Consider the following 17,948-nt stretch of genomic DNA (forward strand, 5'->3'; position numbering starts at 1 on the left):
TGGTGTGACACAGGGAATTTAAAAATACACACTCATCCAAAGTCCTAGAAAAAGGACACCAATCTCATTCAATTTTTTTAGTATTCTGTAGTAAATTGGCCGTTGAATTCAAATGAAAAGCGTTACTCTGCGTTACGTACAGTTTTGCTGCGAGGGCTTTGTTTACATTGAAAAGCGTAACGGTGTGTTACGGTGTGTTATTTGTGCTACGTGAGCGTTTGATCGGAGTCGGGAAAAAAGTAAAATCCACTTCGAAATCGGCGCCCGATTTTACTCGTCGGTTATTCGTTGTGTGGCGAAGGTGTCGGGTTTTGTGTACGCGGTGCGGTTAGCAAAAGGCCGCGACTCGGCGAACAGGTTTCGGTGGTTGCGATTAGCGCGGTGGCGCAACGATAGACACCCCAAAAAAGTCCGTCCAACTCGACTTGTTCACGGAAGTGCCCACCAGAAGTGAACCGCGACCTTGACGAGCCTTCGAATTACCGGCCCCGGCTGTGTAAAGCGACTTTCCTGAGCTAGCCGGAACACGCCGTGCAATCAGATTTTTAGTGGATATTACAGAACCGAAAAATGGTCAACACAAAAGCGGCGCTGGCGATCGTGATGGTGTTTGTCGGTTGCTGTAGCAACGTGGTCTTTCTCGAGCTGCTTGTAAAGTAAGTCACACCCCCCGAAGGTTTCGCAAAATTCGTCTACGCAGATCCTTTGCCTTCGATTTCGATCTTCGTGGCCTTGAATCGTTACGCAATCGATCGCTATTCAGATCCTCCACACCCGCCTTCTCGGAGACGGACTCAGCTGTTCGCAGTGGCGGAACGAGTTTTCGTTTATCATCATCCGCTTAATAGAGGTGACGGGCAATTTTGTCGTGGTTCGTGCAAATTGATGAGACCGCAACTTTCTGGGCAGGTCCACGCGAGCGAGGCCGATCTCTTATCTCATAAATACACTTCGTTTATGTTTCGGCGTCTCGACTGGCGCACGCGGAAAGTTTAAAAATATGAACGAGAAACGTGACAAGATGTATTTTTAAAACCCCCACACAAGTGGGAGGAAGGTGAGTGGGTTGGGGACCACCGGCCACGTCGGTTTGTTTGAGAAGAGGCTAGGCAAATAGGTAATGATCATTAACGGTGTCATTCCGCTTGGGCCTTTCCTATACCGGTTAGTGCCACACAGGCCCATTTCATTTATCACCGATGTTCAGATGACGATCACGTGGACGATATAACCATCATACCACGGTCTTATGCTGCAATAAGCCCCAAAAAGAAACCTCCAACGCACCCAGCGTTGTCGTGTCGTGAACACGTCGGAACACACCTTGCTGTGGAGGCAAACAGTGGAGATGAAACGACAACGTAATGCACCCGTTGATTGTTTCGAAAATGGAAAGTCATCCCGCGTCGCGGCAAACACTCGCGGTCGTACCGCGGACATGATAGACGCACACGTGGGAAAACACACACGCTTCCACCTCGTGCACGTGTTGGCCGCACTCCTGAGGCGTTGTGGTATATTGCAATCTAAATAGGCTGTGGTTGTAATGCAACACACTCGACCTTTTCCAATCGTAGTAGCGCCGGTGGAATATCGAAAGTACCGTGGGGTGGTGCGAGATGTTTCGCCAATTCGTTTCGAGACATTTTGTTTAAACGATCAGACAACAACGCAGATTCAACGACTATCGGACCAGTTTGGCTTAGTTTTTTGTTCCCCGCATCACAAGACGAAGCAGAAAACAGACAAACAAAAACCATTAGCAGCTTGAATCTGGTTTTGGCGAGTTAGCATTTTAATCGGACTAAATCCATTGCTAGTCAGTGACTGTTTAGCTTGAGAGTAATGCTTGTAAGTTACCTTCAGATTTTTTAAATGCGAACAAGCGAATACGACGCGAAGAAGTACATAGTCGGTCTCTTGCCCCGTGATAAATGGTACACGATAGAGAAAACCAAAAAAGTGTGTTTTTTGGATACATTCGTTAAGATCGTAATGGTCAGTAAATAGCAGGTTCATTTGATACAACCTGATGCATTTAAAGGTCACATAGCAATTGAAATCAAAGCTAAAAGTGTTTTTTTTATCGATAAGAAGTGACATCCACGGTTGCGATAAGATATGAAAAGATGATCGAATTCCTCATCGAATAGAGGGACAATGGGCAAACCCCTTCGTCTGCCTAGTACGACAATGCAATGTTCGATACCGATACCGCAGTACGCAAGATAAGGCAGAAGTAACCATTTTTTGTTTCGTTCCAGAATCGATCCAGGATCGGGAAATCTGATCACGTTCCTGCAGTTTCTGCTGATCGCCGTCGAAGGTTTCCTGTTCACATCCAAATGCGGCACGGTACGGCCCCGGATCGGCCTGAAGGACTACACCATTCTGGTGGTGATGTTTTTCGTGGCCAGTGTGTGCAACAACTATGCGTTCGATTTCAACATTCCGATGCCGCTGCACATGATCTTCCGGGCTGGCTCATTGATCGCCAACATGGTGATGGGCATACTGATCCTGAAGAAGCGGTATGATTTCTCCAAGTACCTGTCGGTCGGCATGATCACGGCCGGTATCGTCATGTGTACGATCGTGTCGGGCAGTCGCGTCGAGAGCACGCAGGTGCGAAAAGGTGACGGCGATGATGATCCGGTGACGGTGTTCTTCTGGTGGACGCTCGGTATCGCTCTGCTAACGCTCGCGCTGTTCGTGTCTGCCCGTATGGGTCTATACCAGGAGGTGCTATACAAGCGCTACGGCAAACACCCGAAGGAAGCGCTCTTCTACACACATCTGCTGCCACTACCGTTCTTTGCCCTGCTCGCCGGTAACATCTGGGAGCATCTGCAGCTGGCAAACGCGAGCCCCCTACAGCCGGTTCCACTATTGGGTTTTTCGTTGCCCATCACCTGGATCTACCTGATTGGAAACGTGCTGACGCAGTACGTGTGTATTAGCTCGGTGTACGTGCTCACTACCGAATGTTCCTCGCTTACCGTTACGCTGGTCGTCACGCTCCGCAAGTTCGTCTCGCTGCTCTTCTCGATTGTGTACTTCAGAAATCCATTCACGCTGCACCACTGGATTGGCACGTTGCTCGTGTTCCTCGGTACCATCATCTTTACTGAGGTCGCCGGAAAGATGTGGGTGGCACTCACTGGCCCTGCGAAGGACAGCAAGGCGGCAAAGAAGGCCAACTGAAACGAGAAACAAATCCTCAAACGATATTATTACTAGCGCCGGAAACAAATCGCTTCCTCGCAAGCAAGCAAGCAAGCAAGCAAGCAACCAAGCAGAGGCTGAATTTGAGCTGCTGATATTCATGAAATGTGAACCGAAAACAGGGAAAGATATTAGTTAGGGACAGCAGCAAAGCTAGACGATCGCGTTAGCTATTTTACCTTGTGACCTACCTAGGATAGGAAAACGATCCCCTCGGGATTCGCTACGAAGCAATGTGCGATTTGTTGCTACAAATGGGCCAATCATTGCGCCGGGAATGTTGGAACTTGTTAGAAGACCACCACATTTTAGTAATAGGTTGAGCTGTTGAGCGCCGCAAGTGTCTCCTATATCATAGCGAGATTTTCTTCGAATCGCCCGTGGGTGCAATCGGTCTTTATACGAATAAAATGGAAATGTTAATGCTCAATCAATAATCATCATTTAACGGATTTTCACGGCCGTATATTCAAACTCGACTTGCTGCTACAAACCGATCCACGGAATGTTCGACTCCTGAAACCGCGTGATGTAAACGACGAAATTTTAACAGTGGTGATCGATAAAATATGAGCATTTCGTCAAAAGAAAAGGAAAATTTTCATAAAAAATGAAAATTCCACACCGTAAATGTCTTGCGAGGCACTGTACCGTTGTTTTGATTTTGAGTCCGCGCAAAAAGTGGAAGTTTTTATCTTTTTTGAACAAATTCGTGGATTTTGTGATAAAGATAAAGGCGATTAGAGCAAATTAGCATCATTTGCAACTCCCGTCGTTGTTCCCTTTGCAAAAGTTCATCAAAAAAGTGTAAAAAACTTGGAAAACCGCAGCGGGAAAGATCTCCAAAAAGACGCGCCACGAAAAAGGATTCTAAATCCTTTTCCAACACAATCGGAACCAACTCCGGTGTGTACAGAAATCTGTGGCGGAGATCCAGGTGCCTGGAATGCCGAAACGCAAAGCAAGCAGTTACGTGGAGGAGGAGGACAATTATCTGGACGATCTGGTGCGGGATAAGCAGAACAACCAACCGTCCACCAGCAAACACACGCTCGACTCGGACGAAGAGGACGACAGCGGTGATGACGCACCGTAAGTTAGTGGAGGGAGGGAGGGTATGGGATGCTAGTTTTGGCTATCCGAAAGGGACCCTCCTGATCGTACACAAATCCTTTCCAGATATAATGTGCTGGACGATAACGAGATTATGGGAGAGGAAGATGGAATCGCGCGCACCGACGGCGAAACGAAAATTACTCCTTTCAACATGAAGGAGGAGATGGAAGAGGGCCACTTTGATGCGGACGGACACTATCTGTGGAAGAAGACGGCGGAGGTGAAGGACCACTGGTTGGATAACATTGACTGGGTGAAGCTCAAGAACGATCCGAACTACAAGGAGCGACCGGATAAGGGCGATAACAGGGGGTTGGGCGATTCTTCCGACTCAGACTCAGAGGATGAGGCCAAAAAGAGGCCAAAGTTTGACGATATTGCCATCTACCGACAGATGCTGGAGCTGATGGAACCGAAGGAAACGGTCAAACGAGCACTACAACGGTTGGGCAAGGGAACGGCAAAACTAACGACGGCCCAGCGTTGGAAATTGAAGAAAGCCGGCCAGGCACCGGACGAATCGAGCGCCAAGATTACCAAGCTGACCGCCCTTTCAAACGATATCCTCACCAACAGTGGCAACATGGATGTGTACGAGGAAACGTTCGAAATGATCCAGCGAAAGCTTACGGTTGCGCAGCGCAAGGACGATGCCAAATCCCTGCCCGCTGATGAGTTGGACATGTACGCCGATGATTTCGATACGCGCGAGAAGAGCAAACTGGATGGCGCTTCCGCAGAGAGCAGTGAACAGCAACCGAAAGGCACAGAAGATGAGAAAGGTGCTCCCAAGCAAACCGCCACCGATGGTGCCGACGGTGAGGAAGGCGAAAAGCAGGAAACCCGGCTCATGTGGGAGTACAAGGAGCAACAGGATGCGGAAACGGTACACGGACCGTTCACCACCGAACAGATGCAAACGTACGCCGATGAAGGGCGTTTCAGTAGTGGGGCTTTTGTGCGCAAGGTTGGCGCCGATGATGGCAGGTTCTATTCCGCCGCACGTATCGATTTCGATTTGTACTTGTAAAACTGTAATGCCGAATGAAAAGAATGAAAAATGCATATTACTTACCAACTACTACAACACACCATTCGTTTCGTTCTATGGTTTCCCCTCGCGCGCCGATTTTCACCACGCATTTTTCGATTTTTCGTCTAAATGATGATCTTCAACAGGAAACTTTATTGTAAAAAAAAAACATGTTTATCAAAAACTTATCGCTCGTTAGCCCCTCTTCGTGGTGATGTACGCTTACAAACTAATTTTCCCGCCGCAGTGCCGCCAGGTATTCGAAGTCGATCGCGACTCGAGTGGACAGAGAGCCCTTGGATTTGAGAATTCTTTGTCTGTCTATTCCGACTTATCGGTGAGCATGCACAGCAGGCGGCCTAAGAATGCCCGATTGCTATTCGAATTATTGTTACCTTTCGTAGCGAGACTCGGCTCGGTTCAGTGCGAAGTGCTCTCTTCCTTTGCTACACTTACATAAGCTTTCAGTTCAAGGTGGTCTATCAAAAAGACAAAAAATGATCTATGCTCTTCGACAATAAATGCTCAAGCGCACACAGTAACTGTAATACTAATTCGTAGTCATGGGTTTCCCAAATCTCATAATCTCACCTACTCTTGTCTAACTGCCTGCGCTTAGATTCTATTTGTGCCCGATTTCCTCACACTGTGCATTTGAGTCTGCCACTTCGTTTACAAACTAAATCTAGGGCTAGTGGTTTAAATAGTTGTATCAAAAACAATGAATGAAAAACAGAACTTTGAGAAAGAACGAATTAAAATGCGTGCAAAATGAAAGAAAAGTGCCCGTGAGCGATTAAATAAGTCTATCCAATAGTAAATGAAATATCAAAATATAGAGATAGAGCGATAGAGAGGGTGGACACACATTTGTAGTAAAGTTAAGTAATAAAATAAAACTGGAATGAGAGGGCAGCCCGTTACGGATATGGGCCGGCGTCCCAGACGGCCTGTACTGGCCATCACGTACAGGCCATCAGTATTTTGCGAGTCTCTGCAGCGATCGACGACTCTGGCGTGTGCAGGCCACATTCGGACGGCCCTGCTCTTCCTTGCTCGGCGAGTTCGGGGCAAGCTCGAGGCAAAATCGATCTGGATGCGGTTCGCCGCAGCACTGGATACAGAACTGATACCCGCATCTCATTCCGCTGCAGATGGCATAATCGCACAGCGAATCACGATCACGAGTACCACCCCCAGCAACACCGTCCGCAACCGTTTCAGCCGCTGCCATCGTCAATGCATCGTCGACGCTCTTGGTCCTTCCGCCGCCGTTCATGCTGCGTAGTCTCATGCGGGCGTTGGCTTGGTTGCCACCGCTAGTGTTGAACAGATCACGCCGTACGCGAGCGGGAGAGTTGCTGTTGTTATTCGATTCCGGTAGGGTGTACGATTTTTCTAAACGAGCGCCATTTGCACGCCCGGATCTCCGACCGTAAATGATGCGACTCGGTTTTTTGCAGCGAGGACAAGGCGTAAGTCTCTCCGATTCTTTCAGATGCGATACAACCTGCAACGAGAACAGCAGAACGGACGGTATTAGAAAATCGCTAAAGAATTTTAAATTCCCCCTGTCTATTAATATCATTCCCACCACTGTACGCAGTTTTGTGTGCGTGAGAAATTCCCCGTTGATGGTGTTAGTGAGTGAACCGTCATTTTGAATTGCGAAACGGTTTTAGGTTTTCCTAGCAGGCGTCCTCGCGTAAAAAGAGTTTTTTTGTAGTTAAATGTTTGTGGTTTGGTGATTTAGTGTAAAGATCCCGTTTTTCCGTCCGCGCGGATGTCGTTGCGGGCCGAAACTTATCTGGCGCTGTGCCTGATCGATGCGATCGATGACAGCAATCTCGACGCGGTTCGGCTGCTCCTCGAAAAACATAATGCAAATCCGAACTCGATGATCCTGGAGAAGGCCGTCGCGCCGATTCATCTGGTGATTGGGGCCGATCATGAAACATTCGCAGAAAAGGCCACCTCGCTAATGCTGCAGTTCGGTGGCAACGCCAACCTGCCCTCTGTTGAGCAGCGTCTCACTCCTCTTCACGTCGCGGCGAGCCTCGGCCGAGCTTCGATCGCGCGGCTGTTGTTGAACGCCGGCGGAAATGTGGAGTTGCAAGACGACGAGGATCGGACGCCGATCGAACATGCCATCGAAGAGGGCCACTACGATGTGCTGGTGTTGCTGAAAAACCACGTCTTTGAGCAGAAAATCGAACGCCGGCGAAAGAAACTGCTGCAGGAACAAGAACAACAACAGCAGCAGCTGTGTCCACCACCGGCGGCCGAGATGAGCTCGGTGCTCGCCTCTCCGAGCATGCATCTGCGGAAGGGCTTTGCCGGGAAGATGGCTCAGCATTCGGGTAAATCGTTATCGGTCCTGCAGGAGCTGGATGACAACGTACTGACCCCGAACAAGATCCACTATAACTTTGATGTTACTAGCCCATATTACGTCAACATCACGCACCGACGAAGGGACCGTGGAAATCATGACTCGGTAAGCCAAACGCTGTTTCTGCCGGAGGGTAAAGAGAACAGCACACCACCGGCGGCCGCCCAGTGCGATGATAAAGATTATGGTTCCCCGCCGCCATCGGCTCCGAAACGGACGAATCTGTTCGAGCTGACGGAACGAAATCTGAAAAACTTTACGCGCGACGACGATGAGCGGGGTAGTGGCGGTCGGCGCCGCTCTTCCTTCATCGAATGCTGGAGGCAGCAGATCGCTGACTTGCGGGATCGTAATCGGATCAGCCGTCGGATGGATGATATTGAGCGAATTCTCAGTAGTTTCACGGAAAACCCGAACCAAACGGCCTACACCGATGCGGTAGATGAGAGCTTTCGCACGGCACAAGAGGTGGAGTTGCCCATTCATCCTGTGCCAACAGAGAAGCAGCAGGAACAGGAGCAGACCGATACACCAAAGAAAGCGCTGGAGAAAGATGAGAAGGAAGAGGAAGAGGATGTGGAGGAGGAGGAGAAAAATGAGCAGGATCTGCAGGAGCTTTATGAGGTGGTAGAAATCTTCGACAGCAGTGACGGTGGTGACGAGCAACAAGCGCAGAGCGAACCCACCACCGTCATGGCTCCACCACTGCCACCGCCTGCTGTTTCGGTGCTGCAGGTTACCAGCGATACAGGGACAACGTATTCGTTTCCATTAAAAAGAAATCCCTCGATTACGAGTCAATCGACGGTTGTAACGCTGCCACCACTCGACTACGATACGGATGCTTTGCGTGCGGAACTAACCCACTACGGTGAACCACCGGGACCGATCACAAAGCACACAAAGAAGCTGTACCTCCGAAAGCTCATCAAATGTCGCCGCAATCCGGAACGAGTGACCGCTGCGACGTCAGCGACGGCGCTAGGCAGCAAAAGTGAGTCGCCCTTCTCCTCGCGTTGTCTTCTTTCAATTCTAAATCTCTTCTGCTTTTGCACAGATTATTCCGTGGAACTGATGGCTACCATACGGAGAGAGGAAACGTTCAACAACATCACCAAGGATCACCAATCTCTCGAGCAAGAGATGGCCTCCGAGTTTCAATCCAACAACGGGCCACGTGCACGGCCGTTTCGCGAGGGTCACCAGAAGAAGAGCTTCATCTATCTGTTGCTTGATCCCCGCATAACCAACAACTTGCCAGCCCAGCAGCAGCAACCACAACACACGCAGCATGAGCTGTGGCTGTGTTTCCTCTCGGCCGTGTTTTACGTTGGCAAGGGCAAAAGCAGCCGTCCCTACAGCCATCTATACGATGCGTTGAAACTGCATCAGCCCACGGGCACCGGAAACATGGCCCCGGCTGACGGCGAAAGGCCAGGTGAGGCAGAAGAGGACGAGGGGTTGCTGGTGATCGAGGAAGAGCAAATCGTTGAACAATGCCAGGAAAAAGCGCCAACGAAGGGACCAGCCATGGTCCCTAGCGAAGCAGAAGCAGTAGAAGTTCGAGTGGAGAGAACCGACAGTCGCAAGCTGAACCGGATCCTCGACATTTGGGCAGCCGGCAAAGGGGTCGTCTGTTTGCACGTCTTCCACAACATCATGCCGGCGGAAGCGTACACCCGTGAGGCGGCCATTATCGATGCTGTTGGGCTCGCCAATCTGACCAACCTGAAGCGCGGGGACTATTACGGCAAGTGCGTTTCGTGGCCGATGAAGCGCCGGAAGCAGCTCGGTATACTGCTGCTATGGAAGGCGTTCCTTATATATATGGCCGAAGGTGAAACGCAACTGTTAGCCGGTGATTTAGTATGATTCCGGGGACTATTCCCTCTTCCCCCATGTGCTTGTGATAAACAAACCAAGGAACTACAAAATACGTTTCAACATCCTTGGCCTTGCCACCCACCTTAGAAACTAGTTTTTAAACAATAAACCATCTTCTTTTTAGACTGAGAAACGCTCAATGCATCGAATGATGGTCATCCGAAGGATTTTTGCGCGCCAAAATCGACGGCAACGACGATTGAAGCACAATTGAAAGTTGCCAGAGCGAAGGTGCGAGACGGAGTCGTTTGTCGTCTTCCAATTGTTCTTCCTCTGCTCCACCCGGGGACCGTATTCTTTATCTTTTCTATCGCGTTCGCGTTGTTGATGATCGCGCGCGCGCGCGCAAACTTTGCCGGGTGCGCGGTCATCATCAATTCCAAAACAAATAAAGTCATCGAAGCGAGAAGAGAACGCCGGTTAGAGCTTGGGTGTGATGATATCGGTGGTGGTACTGGCAAAAGTACTTATAACCCACCTTGGGTATGCCCTCCTCCCAGGAAGTGGGGGGCGGGGGGTGTTGTGTTCTTGGGTGGCGGTGATTTGCGCGCGCTTTTTCTTACTTTTCTCGCGCGCCTCAAGTGCGCACCCGGAGCGCTGCTGCGGGGCGGAGACACATCACCTCGAATCCGACAAGTCGAAACACACCCTGCTATTCGAAAGTGATGCGTGCGCGGCACCATGCTTGGCCAAGACACCTCCCATTTTCAACGTAGTTGATGGAGGTTCGATACGGTGCAGCGCGCTGGAACCACCATAAATCCCGGAATTCGCGCTGGCTGACGACGCCACGGAAGGCAACTCATCCCACTGGATTTTGGCGCCAAAAAGGATGATCTCACACAACGGGAAGAAGAGAGGGTGAAAGACTTACCTTTTGATTGTCGTAGAACTTGCGCTTCGATGGGCTTACTGGTGGCGAGTGTGATTCGACCGTGGTGCTGTTGTTGGTGTTAACGCTCGAGCGACGGCGTAGCAGCTCCGGCATGGACACGTTCCCGCCAACAATCCCAAAAGAGGAGACCCCACCGTACAGGCTGCTGGTGCTGTTGCGGCGATCCTGAAAGTTGCAGGGTTTGAAGGGACGACGACACTGGACTTCCGCCGCAGGTGGTCTTCCTTCGGTAGCATTCTGTGGCGCAGTTTCCTCGCTGGAGACCGATGGGAATAACACTTTGCTCACCGCGTCCAGCTCGGTCGTTCCTTGCTTTGGCTTAAGTTTCGTGTCTAGTGCCGAAGCACCGCATGCAGGGCCATACCGGTTTTCCTTATGCTTGGCCTCACGGTTTAGCTGCTTTTGCAGTCGCACGCAGCTCTTTGGGTGACCGTAGATGATGGAGTGCCAACTACGGGACACGCGCACTACCTGCACCAGATCCTCATCGGCAAGGCAGTCGAGTAGCAGCCCGAGCGCATCATGATTGGCACTAGCGAGCCGCCGTAAGATGTCCAGGTACTTTTGACCCTCGTAGGAACGCTTGCGCCCTGAGGACGCCGATGTAGCGCTACACTGGTTCACCGTCGGTGACGGACCAGCCCTCAGTTCACTACGGGGCAGAGGTGGCCGTGCGATGAAGTAGCCATTGCTGTAGTTACCACCTGTCCTCAAGTGCTCCACGTTACTGGATGAGTTCAGGGGCGAAACGGGGTTGTACTGTAGCTCCAGCGGCTCCACTGGCTGCGGTGGAGTACCGAGAGCTGGCAAGACCACGTATGAAGGTTCCTCCAGGGTAGATGGTAACGTTGCCTGGTGTTCCAGGGGCGAGGTGAGGTTGCATTTTGACTGCGGTTCGCACTCAAGTGCAGGCAAGATACCGTTCGACGGTTCCTCCAAGATGGAGGCCAGCATTGTCTGCTGATTTGCGGCAGGTGCATGGCGCTCCACCATACCGTCTTCATCTTCACTAGCGAACGACTTCGTGGGTGTGAAGCTGCAACAATCATCGTTAGAGGACACCGTTGTCATGGCATCCTCTAGAAGGGCCGAGGCACTAGCCTCCTTTGAGCTGTTCGAACACGATTCTGTCAGGATGGCACCGCCCAACAGATCACCGATGCCGATCGGTGCTTGTACGCTGGCTTGATTGCCACCCGGCGCTTCATCTGCTTTTTCTTCCTCTTTCTCCAACTGGCCAAATGATGATCGGGGAGAGGACGAAATGTCGGCTAACACTTTACTGGTCTGCTGGTCCACCTTCTTGCTCCGCTTCTCCGGCGTTACCTGCACGGCGGAGAATGCATTCTGGCGCATCAACATGCCGCCACCTCCGCCACCGGTTCCCAGCCGACGGATGTTCTGTATCTTTCGTGGGCTAAAGCTGGTGAACTTGCGGAATAAAGGTTTTCCATCGGCCTTCGACGGCAGCACAGCGCCGTTTCCATGGTGATTTTCATCACCCAAGTAGCAGGCCGTTTTCGGGGTGCTCGACCGCATCATATCGGTGATGTTATTGTCCTCGTGGCGTTTCTGGCGCTTCGATCTCGGTATCGGCGAAGGCAGATCATCGGACAACCGCCGGCATCCAGCAACGAGTGAGTCGGTCGGATCATTTTCCTGATTTTCCTCTCCCAGCAACGCATCCACGTCACTGTCGGAATGCAGCTTGCCCCGGAAATTGCCGCTCGATGGGAGCTTGCGCTTCAGCGAGTCCCGTCCGCTACCCTTTGCCTTATGCGGCGTCAGCTGGTTCAGGGTGCGGTTCACCGTGCGCAACGGTGTTTGATACGCTTCGAAGGATTGCGAACGCGGGAACGATGCGCGTTCCGGTGTGGTCGGCAACGTAAACTCGACAGAACCGAGCGGATCTTCCATCCCGGCACCACCGGAATCTCCAGCGAACGGTAGGCGACGGGTTTTGGGAGTGGTCAGATGAAAGTTCGAAATGCGATCGATGTTGGCCGCCGTCGTCGGAGTCAAGACTTGCGCACTGAGCGGCAGTCCGGTGCTGCTGTCGTTCATGCTGGTATCCGTTTCGTTCGCCTCATCGATCGGAGCGAGCGTGCTGGAGGCTCCGTGACGCGAGCAAGAACCGTTAAACGTGTTGTTCGGAGTGACCGATTGGTAGGAGTTGTAGCCGCTGTCGGAGGGCCCGAACGGCGAAGCCCCCGCTGCCGCTCCACCGCTCATGTTGAAAAACCACTTGTCGGACGGGGCACGCAGAAGTACTGCAGGCTGCAACTGATCCGCTTCTTCTTCCTCCATCTCGAGTATTCAAAAGCGAAGAAGATGATCCTTCGAAGATCCTTCCGTTGCGTTCAAGGCCAGCTGCGAAATCGGTTACCCTTGGCTACGATGTGCGACCGTTGTCGGACGCTCGATGCTCTCTCTCTCTTTCGCTCCCTTTGCTTACGATGCTTACCTCTCTTTCGCACCGCAGAGCACACAAACCCAAGCTATGCGCGTTGCGCGCTGCGTGAAGCGCGAGTTTCTTTTTCTTGGCGCAGCGCGCTACACGGATTATTCCATTTTGTCACAGTTTCCCTGTAAAATAGCGGATCTTTCCACACGCACGACGCGGCAAAATCAACATACAACACACAAAAAAGAGCCGGATTTTGCTCGCTTTCACGACACAGAACAGAACACGGGAGAGATTACGACGAAAAGGTCCACGAAGATTGTGCTCCCATCACCGCTATCTAAATCCCGAAATCGTTTAAAAGAGTTCGCGATTTCCCATTTTTACAACGCGATTTCACGAAGTACAACACACACGACACGGCACGGACGACGGAAGAAAGCGGCAGTGGTACAGTGCCACGCAGGTCATTTACGGTGTGGAATATTCATTTTTTATGAAAATTTTTCTTTTCTTTTCACAAAATGCTCATATTCTATCGATCATCCCTGTCGAAATTTGCTTCGTCGTTTACATCACTACGGGTTTAGGGGTCGGCAGATGCGGTTTTCGTTTTTTGCTGACTCCTGGATCCCGTACGGCAGTGTTGCCAGCATCGCTGCCAAACGAGCGAGCTGTAAACAAACAACAAAAATTTAAAAATAAAATCTGGTTTTTTTGTGGCGGATTTCGTCCGCTCGCGCCGGTTTTCAGTAGCTAAAAATTTCCGATGGGTGCCTTAGAGTGGCCATGGCAGTACTCGTTTCCTCCATTTTTCACGTAAGTACCGGAAATGCAATCCTCCACGAATCCCGCAAACTCACTTCCGCCGTTCCTTTCCGTAGAGTGCAAGTGCAGGCGAGGACGAAAGAAATCCAACTCGAAACGTGGAAGGATCTGGTGCGGAACTATCAGCGACACCAGCGACAGGCTTTGGTCGACATCTCCGAAGACACACCGTTGTTCGTGAATGATGCCATATCGAGGAAGTTGCCGATCGATGGGCGTCTTTGGGTGATGGAGGCACTCGAGAAAACGGGCCACGCAGTCCCGATCGATAAGCAGAAGCAACGGTGGGAAGTTTACTGGCACACACTACCGGAGTGGGCCACGCTAGTGCACGATTGGGCCGTAGCCAACGGGATGACCAACACCGTATGCACGCTGTACGAATTGGTGGCCGGGGACACCACGGTCGGCGAAGAGTTCCACGGACTGGAACAGGGAGTATTTAAGAAGATACTGAAAACACTAGAAGCTCGCGGTCGCTGCGAGCTGATCGCATTTGACGACAATGAGGGTGTAAAGTTTTTCTCGTAAACCATCTCGTAGACGGCGAGGAAGCGTCTGGAATTGATAAATGTGATTCAGAAGGGCTGGAACCAATAAATGGAGCAACAAACCCGAGACAGACAGCGAGTAACATTTCAAATTCCAAATTTTATTAATCTCATTCGGTTTTTCGGTAGATGTTCTGCGGTGTGTCCCGGTTTCAGCGTTTGGTAATCTGATAAGTTGAGCTCGTGTTGCTGGCTGGCTGGCCGGCCATTTCGCATGGGTTCACACTTTCTGATCCCTTCCCGTTGCACCACAACACCATCGCGTTTTCCTGCTTCCTGGTCATTGGACGAGGCATGCAAACGATGGGCTTTTGCCAGGAAGCGGAACTGTGCTGTCCTGTCCGTTTGTCTGCCTTTTGAATGTTCCTTTCTTAGAATGATGGATACGATACGTTAGGGTTAGTTTGGATGTTCCTCTCTGGTTTCCTCTTCTCTGTTTGTGCTTGAAACACCGATTTCTAATAAAACTGTTCAAGAAATTGTTCTTCTTTTTTGTAATGTTTTGCTGGTGTTATATGTTTTTTTGTTTTGGTTTTTGGTTTACTTTCCGCTTTTCCATTCCGCTACACGTGTGAGCATTGGATCTACGCTATAGCATCGCGCACACCGTGATGGCCGCGCTGTTCTGGCCATCTGCACACGTGTTCGCCACTCTACTCTAGTTGGTTCACCTCTAGTCACCCTTTTCGACGGATCTATGGAAGGGATGATGGGGTAAGAGGGTTTGTTGTACAGCGATCGGTTTACAAGCGATCTATCAGTATCTACCGACTGGCTACGACAACTGGCCGTTCTTGTTCATGATCAAGAAAAAAGAGATTGAGAGATATAAGATAGGATTAGCTTCTGTTTTGTCGGCTTTCGCGCTACACTTATGTGGGGTAGAGTTGTGCATTGTCTGTTTGTGGTGTTTGATTGGTTTTTGATTGGCTGGCCATTACTGCGAGTAGGTGGAGTTGGCAAGATCAGGCCTCGATTGTGCCTCAGGTATGAGGCACGAAAGCAGCGTTAGGCTTGCTATGATTGCATCTCAAACCATCTCGTCTTACAGCCGCGATTGTATGGCATTTCCTTTGTTACACGACTTCGTATTCCCATGATCCCACCTTAGACGAAAGGAAAATGGAAACCCAAACCTAACAACAACCAGTGCTGCTGCGATGCACTACCGCCCTTTATATTTTCCATTTTGATTTCGCTTCCTTGAGGTGTTCACCTCGTTCGTTCCAACGCAAATAAGTATAGAGTTCTCTCGATAGCTATAAACCGCCCTCGATGGCAACACCCTGGCCTGCTTAAACATTCAATAGTGGTAGTAGAAAAAATAAAATCTGCCTTACATATGCTCAATAACTATGGAAATAATAGTTTCATCAATTATCATCAACAACAACAACAAAGTGTACGCCCGATGAGGGGAGCGTTCATCATAAAGTTCTCTGATCTGTTGTCCAAGGTATGCTCCCATAGCAGTCACCGGAGGAGCCACCGTTGGACTGCATTATTGAAAAATTCAATCGTACCAGGCGGCAATGCTTTCACAGATCCTTTTCCTGTACGCATGCATGTGTGTTCTGCAGTATTCATGTATGTGTTCGTGTGTGTGTGTGTGTATTAGTGGTGCACTATTTCTTTGTTTTAATATAGAAGTTTTGTCTCCATTGGTTGCATTTCATACTTTTGTCAAGTTAGACTCGATCTCGATAACAATTATACTACTACTCGGTGTGTTTCTCATTGAAGGTCTTCGCTTTGCAAGATTAGCTCAGGTTATGTATCAAGTTCCTTTCGTTCTCGTTTATACTAAGCATTGTTTACCGAATTGTTTGTTAGCAAGAACAAAATGGAAACCAATTGTTTGACATTGTTTCCCAGCTTCCAGCTCTTAGCTACACTAGTAAAAAGGAGACACCATCAAATGGCTTTCAAAGTATAAGGAGTGTTTCGGTCGTAGAAATGCATAACAAAAAATCTACTCAATTTTGTCCCTACGCTTTCATCAACACCTTTGGCATCACGCTCGCGACTTAACATTGCCCGGCTCGGAAGTAAACTGTTGTGACTCCCTAATGTTCTCTAACCCACTACGCGGTACGTGCACCGACAGGTCTCGGTTGTGTCGTCTGTTTAGCTAAGAGTGTGCTTTCGTTACTCCGGCTACGCACCGGTTTCACGGTACAATTGCTAACACTTAGATGAAGATTTTTATTCTGTTCTGTTCGATCTGATACGCTCGCTATCTGCATGGTGCGCTTACTAGCAGCGTCTTGGCTAAGAGTTATAGACCAGTAAAGTTATTCAACCAAAGAATGGCAGATTGGCGGAGAACTAAACGGACCAAATGATGAGTTATCAAGCTTCGCAAACGCACCAGACCATGGCGTGGAGATGAATGGCGCGAAACCGAACCGTTTCGTAGTCGGCAGTGATTTGGCAAATATTTACGATGAGCCAGCGTGTAACGTGCATATGAGGCGGCGCTTTGTGTGCGTTTGAATTCGTCAATCCTAGTACACTGGGGATACGCAAAATGTCTCACCAGCGAAAGGTCGAATGATTGCTAGCCGAAAGCGTAAGCTTAGAAAGAAAAGTAACACCGATCGCCATATAATGCTATTTGCGTTCGCTAGCTTACGCTGCTACACAATGCTACTACCTGTTTTAGTGCACACACACACTCACACACCCACTCATAGGTGGTGGCTTTGGGTGGTAAAGTGCCAGGTGCCAGTATCGCCTCGCTTCTAGTTTTTTTTTCTTCGTTTATCCTGCTTGGCCTATGTAGCGGCTGTCTAAAACCTACTGCTATAATTTGACTTTATCATTTTCACCATTTTGTTTTGCTTTGTTTTACCTTTTTTGTTCATTGTCGTCTGTTGGGATGTAGAATGTCTATGCACTTGCTCCCCACAAGTATGTGAAACATGTCCCATCCACCTCTACATCGGTATCGGATGGAGAATGGAGGAGGAGTGCCGTATATATCTGTGTGTGAGAGAAAGAGTGTCTCGTTGCCGAGTTGCAGTGCTAAGCAAATGGTTTTCGAGCTATCCTTTCCTTCTTCTTCTCTTGCCCTCACGTCCCTATCGTCCATGCCTCATCTCATTGTCATTTCATGTTAGTTTCAATTATTGCTTTAAGAGATGACCTCATTCTGTCTGCGCGCACCCCATTAGTAGTAGTGTAGTGATTGTTTTGTCCACTTCTTTGGCGACGACACCTCCCCATCGCTTATGTTACCGAATGAATACCGTAGTATCGTTAGAGCAAAATGGGTTGTTTCGGAAAATGTGTGTGTTTGTATGTGTGTGAGTTTGTGTTGTTTTATTTTGTGAGAATTTTCGTGAGGGAGGAAGCAATAACCGATTCGCTTTCGGTTTTGCTTCGTAACTGTATTAAAACGCTGGGATAGGAAAATGCATGAGAATGTAACTCTTGGTATATATGCTTTCCTGGGTAGGAGATAAATAGCGTTTCGCTTTGCATCTTACACGACTACTTCGACGCGGACCGTCACCTTTGTCCTTTCGTAGTATAGTTTGCTTTGATTACTTTGAAAGGTTAGAAAAGAGACTTCGAGGGATGGTTTATGATGAGAAAGGGGATGGAGTGGAGGTGGA

At 49.6% G+C, this 17,948-nt stretch overlaps 4 protein-coding genes across 4 annotated transcripts; 3 read left to right on the forward strand and 1 right to left on the reverse strand.

Moving 5' to 3' along the window:
• The first annotated feature begins 198 nt into the window (after positions 1-198).
• On the forward strand, positions 199-3,666 carry LOC125953665 (UDP-xylose and UDP-N-acetylglucosamine transporter). Its single transcript, XM_049683371.1, has 2 exons — positions 199-656; positions 2,265-3,666. The coding sequence occupies exons 1-2, from the start codon at positions 571-573 to the stop codon at positions 3,202-3,204; spliced, it is 1,026 nt and encodes a 341-aa protein (XP_049539328.1). The 5' UTR covers positions 199-570; the 3' UTR covers positions 3,205-3,666.
• Positions 3,667-3,869: 203 nt separating this feature from the next.
• LOC125953664 (CD2 antigen cytoplasmic tail-binding protein 2 homolog) lies at positions 3,870-5,471 on the forward strand. Its single transcript, XM_049683370.1, has 2 exons — positions 3,870-4,317; positions 4,405-5,471. Exons 1-2 carry the CDS (start codon positions 4,172-4,174, stop codon positions 5,369-5,371), a joined length of 1,113 nt encoding a protein of 370 aa, XP_049539327.1. The 5' UTR covers positions 3,870-4,171; the 3' UTR covers positions 5,372-5,471.
• Positions 5,472-5,513: 42 nt separating this feature from the next.
• Positions 5,514-13,392, reverse strand: LOC125953648 (uncharacterized). The gene is made up of 2 exons (XM_049683349.1): positions 10,525-13,392; positions 5,514-6,884 (listed from the first exon to the last, which is right to left on the reverse strand). The coding sequence occupies exons 1-2, from the start codon at positions 12,850-12,852 to the stop codon at positions 6,351-6,353; spliced, it is 2,862 nt and encodes a 953-aa protein (XP_049539306.1). The 5' UTR covers positions 12,853-13,392; the 3' UTR covers positions 5,514-6,350.
• A 229-nt stretch (positions 13,393-13,621) lies between these two features.
• LOC125953671 (vacuolar protein-sorting-associated protein 25) lies at positions 13,622-14,795 on the forward strand. Its single transcript, XM_049683376.1, has 2 exons — positions 13,622-13,768; positions 13,834-14,795. Exons 1-2 carry the CDS (start codon positions 13,719-13,721, stop codon positions 14,306-14,308), a joined length of 525 nt encoding a protein of 174 aa, XP_049539333.1. The 5' UTR covers positions 13,622-13,718; the 3' UTR covers positions 14,309-14,795.
• The last annotated feature ends 3,153 nt before the right edge of the window (positions 14,796-17,948 follow it).

The sequence above is a fragment of the Anopheles darlingi genome, chromosome 3 (genome assembly GCF_943734745.1).
Source record: "Anopheles darlingi chromosome 3, idAnoDarlMG_H_01, whole genome shotgun sequence".
NCBI classification, from domain to species: Eukaryota; Metazoa; Arthropoda; class Insecta; order Diptera; family Culicidae; genus Anopheles; species Anopheles darlingi.